Source organism: Zerene cesonia, chromosome 13, assembly GCF_012273895.1.
Source record: "Zerene cesonia ecotype Mississippi chromosome 13, Zerene_cesonia_1.1, whole genome shotgun sequence".
Taxonomy (NCBI): domain Eukaryota; kingdom Metazoa; phylum Arthropoda; class Insecta; order Lepidoptera; family Pieridae; genus Zerene; species Zerene cesonia.
The window spans coordinates 500,798-506,963 of record NC_052114.1 but is presented as its reverse complement, the minus strand read 5'-3'; the positions used below and the strand labels follow the sequence as shown (position 1 = coordinate 506,963).

Here is a 6,166-nt window from a genome sequence, read left to right as displayed (position 1 = left end):
GACTACATATCTAAATCTATCGAATGGAGCAAAAAAATATGAATTTTTTTTAAGTCGGGTGCCAAGTTCACATAGCCAATAGAACAGGTCTTTAAATTTATAAGAAATCTCAATCAAGAACACAAGATTGTGTAATATATATCTAAAATCTCAGCTACCACGAATGCATAACGTAATTAATAGCATAATAATTAACATTTAATTATTGAATACGTTTAAATTATTATGAATATAGAGAAAGTTACCACATCCTGTTAGAATAATCAAACAAAAATGATATTTTATCCGTTTTATATTTAGGATAGAAGTAGGGATATTACCTACACTAAAATTTCATAAACCTAATCAAATCCATAGTAAGATAAATACAATAGAATCAATAAAATGTATTGTTTTATGTACGGAATATTATATCCTATCGATCCTAGTCAGGATAATAAGATAAACTCATACATTGTATTTTTATCGATCCTTGATAAGTGTACACACTTTGCCAGAATCGATCCTAATGGATACGGTTTCATACAAACATATAGAACAGATGAAGCTAATAAAAGCATGTTAAACAAATATATATTAGTTCTTTGATTATAATATATATTAAATACGTGTCACGTTGTTTGTCCGCGATGTACTCCTAAACTTCGTATCCGATTTAATCAAATTTGCCCAACATGTGCAGTTTGGTCCAACTTAAAAGATACGATAGTTTATATTATTTCAATTTCGATACGTGACGTGATAACGACTACGTGCGTGCAGCTACTATCATAATAGAATATCGCTACCAAAGACCCAAAAATAGAAAGTCTTTGGATTCTTCAGGAACGAGACAGTGTCTATGCTTTTAGTTAAGACATTACTTTCGCATACATATAGCTAATATACGCGTAAATAGATATTTATTGTAGCGCCATATAGGAACTGAACAAATATGTAACTCGCAAGTAACCTTTGTCGAGCAAACATAGAAAATGGCGTCCCCTTCACTACACATCAGAAAGCAACATTCCGACATAGCTGCACTTTACTGGAGCTAAGTCTAGACGTAATTGCGTGTTAGGCTTTAAATTACCTAGGAACTAGGTTTTGTAATTAGTCATACGTGACTGGTTAGCCTGCTTATGTAGCCTGGAAGATTATTTTCACATTCTCGGTGTATATATTAAATGTATTTTCAACGAATGAAGATGACAAATGTTTTTTTTTTTCATATGGGTAAAACTATTTGCAGATCCTATTAATATTATAATTGAGAAAGTTTATAAGAATGTACTATTTGTTACTCTAGCACGCCAAAACAGCTTAACATATTTGTATGAAATTTTTGTATTGAAAGAGGTATAGAGTGGATTAACACACAAGCTACCCGGGTACCGCACGTGACGCCGCTTGTTGAAGCTAGTTGCAGTATAAATATGAAAATCTATCTTTGGAATTCTGTGCAATGACAATAAGTCTAAATGATACTGTTCGTAAATATCCTTTATTTTTAATTATTTACTTTGGCATCTTTGTATTTATGAAGCCATGAACAATAACAATATTACCTTAATACGATGTTGATAACAAAAATACTAAGCTATGACAGCCGAAACGAATTTCAATGGCACTGCAATTAAAATGCCACAGATAAGCTTACGCGTAGGTTAGGCGAGTTGCGAAAAGGTTGCGTCACGGAAGCCGTGTGAAGCGATTTGCATTACAACGCTGGTATACCACAATACTGCGGTACTAACAATGCATGCTTTGTTTGGTGGTGGCGCAATGTATCATGCTATCGGGATAGACAAGGTTTAGGGGTGACGTTTCTAACTGTTTTCTCAATTCCATAATACTAGGACTATCAAGAGGAAAGCGCCCGGTCTTTTGGAAGACGTACGTGGGAAGATATAACGTCTTAAATGGGGCATCTTTCTATACAGGGCATGTCACACCACTTGAGAAGCCGGTCCGATTCTAGGAAAATTAGTGAGGAAACTACAGAAGGACAGGTATTGTCATATATAAACTTATTTAATTTATGAAGAATTCCCTTAAAGGCAAATATTTCAATTCTATTTGACACTATCTGATTAATTGTTCATTCAATTTAAAATATAATTATCATCAGAAAGCTTTCCACTCGGATAGTCGTTTATTAATACGCCCACAGATGTTTGAATACCCGTTTGTTATGAAACAACAAAAAAAAATAGAAACACTTAAATTATATTGTAATCTAATCATCTAATAAACTACCGGTACAAATATTTAACACAAAAACAAGTCAGGTGTGTTATGTGGGCGATATGATTAACCTCTGTTTATTATGACGAAACATCTCAATTCCAAGTAGCATAATATATTAGAAGATTCCACGAAGTTAGTGAAACAAAAAGATAAAATTTTAATGGATTGTTTATCTGAATTAATACATGTTATGCGCAGTTAGTTGGGACTTGTTTATAAAATATTCAACCCGTAAAAAAGACGAAAGTTTTGTGTTTTGGTATAAACAAGGCAAACGCTTCAATATAATCACTATCGAACTCCCGTAAATATTTGCAATTCAATATCAATAAATGGATTAAAAGTTTTTTTGAATGCCCTAATGACTGATCTCAGAAACTACGGAATCTCTCTATCATTCATCCCCGAGCGCTATAGGCTATTTGTGTACGACAAGCGATGCCGGGTTAGATGGCTATATATAGTTATATCTACAATATGAAGTGTGTAACTTGATAATTATATTGTAAATATTAGTAGAACTGCAATAGGTAGTAACTTATGAATACAATAGAACGGTGTATCCAAGTCTCACATGTATAAATTAGCTGTAAGGTACCTTTTATAAATAAAATAAAAAATAAAATAAAAATAATAATGGCTATCAAAAAACATAGCCTTGTGTGAGAACTACTTAGAGTCTTAAAACAGCATCGGTCAAGCAGGACTAACTCATGAATTTTTGCATTATTCGAACGGTTAAATCGTCGGGTTTTATAAATTATTTGAATTAAATTTAAATGATGCCTGTCATCCAAACTGCATAAGGTACCTATATCATGACTCATTGGTTATAAGAAAAACTTAGTCCGATTCGAGTTATATTAATAATCGATATTCAATTACCTTAATCACATTGAGAACGTCTGCTAATTTAGTTGTGATTTGTTTAGAAAACGTTCCCTAATTTTCAATTTAATTTTTTTTTTTTTTCAATATTAAGTACATACGAGAATCTGACGAAAATCTTGTGGTAAACGTATTAATTGTGTAGCTTATATATAATTTTGATGAGTTTAATGTTATATTTAAGGAGTACTTTAGTGAACGTGACATACATTATATTGTTTTTATAACGTATTTAGGCATATATTTAGTACTTGTTGGACAATGAGCACGATTTCGTGCTAGCCGTCTCAGATTATTTCATGATACAGATAACGTATTCAATCAATTGGCAGACAGTTTATAAAACCATTTTAAAACGTACACCTACAGGCTACAATGTTACCTTTGGACCGTGTCATGTATTTATTAATATTATGTACAACTTCAATGCAATTATAATCCGTTAAAACCAGCTTTTCGTTGAAACACTTATGTAAGAATCAATTACGTTACTCAAAACGTAGGTTTGTTTAATTAACGTAGGCCTGAGGGCTAAGATGTCAGACAAGCTTTAAGATGACGACTTATTGCTAGGGAGATACATACGTCACTTAGTGATTATATCATAAAACATAAAGGTTAAGGATTAAACTTATTGGATATCTAAATAGCATCGAAGGCGGAATATGTGTGGGGTTTTCTGGAAACAATCGTCAATGATCATTTTATTTGGAAACATGTAGCAGTATTGAAATGATTGTCATTATTTATTAGTAAACGATCATAGAAAATTTACATAAGCTTACGATAACGAAGCTAGTGGATATATAAGTACAAGTTATTTACCAATTAAAATGATAAAAAAGCAACTTGAAAACCCTTATGTAATGTGAGAAACAGCGAGATCGCCTGTTTCATTTCCAAGCATAAGTTTTCATATCATAAAGTGGAGTCAACGCAATTATTTTACCATCAATACCCGTCTGGTCATTAGACTGACGATGACATTTTCATTACTCAGAAAGCCAATTAACTTAGCACGATAATCAATTAAGTACTCGAGCTTATTTAGACAAGTGACAAGAGTATGTTCTAACAATCTCACTCACCTGGTAAATTGCTTTTGACATCTTTCCTCTCGCCCTGCTCCTCCGCCTTTCCCTCAGTCACACTCACTTCCCCAAATCCCGTGCTTTCCTCACTCGCCCCTTCACGGGCGGATAACAAAAACGCACACAAACACAACAATATGATTCTTATGAACTCACGCATTTTAGCGAAATCGGCGGTTATTTGTAAACGTCAGTAAGTGCCATTTTTCGATCACAGATCGATTTCACGTATGATCCAAACACAGTCACATTTTCAACAACAATTCACTCACACATGGGTAAACATAGTTAGAGATTTGAACATCGAACACACACGTGCACCTTTTTAAAAACAGAACAGCGTAATTCGATCGAATATAAATTTGAATTTCGAATGACAATCTACACGGGCACTCGTCGTCGCTTGAGCGAAGGTACTAGTGAACGTTCATTGGTTGTCCAGCCCCCACTCATGCGCGCGCGCAAGGCTCCGTACAGCTCGTTCAATGGATCTGAGGTTTCTAATAGTCGATAAGATATCTAAACCTGCGGTCAGTGTAATTGAACATTGATATTGTACCGTTCGTAATTAAATGAATTGTGATGATATAGATAGGTTTTTTTTCAATCTACAAATACATTATAATATAAACAATCTGTCCAGCTTATCCAGATTTTAAATAGAATGTTTACTTCAGAGTTGTATCAGTCTGGGACAGGAATTGACTAGTTATAAATAAATTTGTTTTACTTATTTTTTATTTCGCCTGAAGAGTGTTCTCGCACCTTGTACTGTAGATGTATGAAAAAACATGAAAGATCGGTACCGCTAGTAATCACTACATAGCAAAAAACAAAGTCACTTTCTCTGTCCCTTAGATCCTTAATGTATGCTAAAATCTTTCAAACTGCGCAACGGATTTTACATCTATAAAACTACTCCGAATTTAATGAATGCGAAGCCGCGGGCAAAAGCTAGCAGAATAATAAACATAAGCAACTCTAAACACAGCTGTAAATATTACGTAGACAGTCAGTCATCCTCATCAGCCCCTATGTATACTAATATTATAAACCTGAAAAGCTTTTTTGTTTGTTAGTTTGAACGCACTAATCTCAGGAACTACTGGTCCGATTTTCAAAATTATTTCAGTGTTAGATAGCCTATTTATTGAGGTTATATATATTATGATTTCACTGCAGGGACACAAGCCTGCAACTTTCCTTCGCATGTGGATAACATCACCACTGCACAAAAACGTTGAAGGAAAACATCGCGAGGAAACCGGCATATCGAAGAAACAATAAAGTTCTACGACATGTGACATCTGCCAAACCACACTTGGCCAGCGTAGTGGATGTGGCCTGAAGCAAAGAGTAGTCTAATAATACGGGCCTGGTCATAAAGACATAAAGCCTGGTCAAAAATGAGGCTCGTAGTTATGTATAATTTGAATGTTGGTATTCATAAATCACATTCTAGCAAAGGAAATTAAATGTCAAAACTTTTTAGGTCAGAAACGTAATTAGTAGATAGATATTAAATATTTTATAATCTAAAATATATTGTATAATATCATGTCAAGTTCAGATGATTAATATCGTCATAATTAAGTATATAATAATTTCATTAAGGACTAAAAAGGCTTAATTTTGGTAAACTTCAACTTATGCTTAAACGAGATTATGCGTACCTAAGTAGATTATTTAGCTTTAACTGTGTTGACTAGAGAAAAAAATATATGGCTCATGTTACTCAGTAAAGATGCATCTAGTATAGAATTATATTATTTGTGGATGCGTTTTGATGGTGAAAGAATTTTAAAATCGATATAGCAATTTTGAGTTTATATATTACGTTGCATACACAAAATAAATATTTCCTCTTTAATTTAGAATTTAAATGATGTGTTGAATTCGAATGAAGAAGTTCTCAAACGTTTTAAATATCCGACTTGTCGTAGTCCCTTCCCTTG

At 33.3% G+C, this 6,166-nt stretch overlaps 1 protein-coding gene across 1 annotated transcript in view; it reads right to left on the bottom strand.

The window, feature by feature from the left end:
- LOC119831189 overlaps window positions 1-4,670 on the bottom strand; it is a 97,659-nt gene extending 92,989 nt beyond the window's left edge. The window contains exon 1 of the mRNA XM_038354475.1: window positions 4,209-4,670. Within this exon, the coding sequence (XP_038210403.1) occupies window positions 4,209-4,371 (163 nt within the window). The 5' untranslated portion in view covers window positions 4,372-4,670. The remainder of the gene's footprint in view (window positions 1-4,208) is intronic.
- Window positions 4,671-6,166: the final 1,496 nt, after the last annotated feature.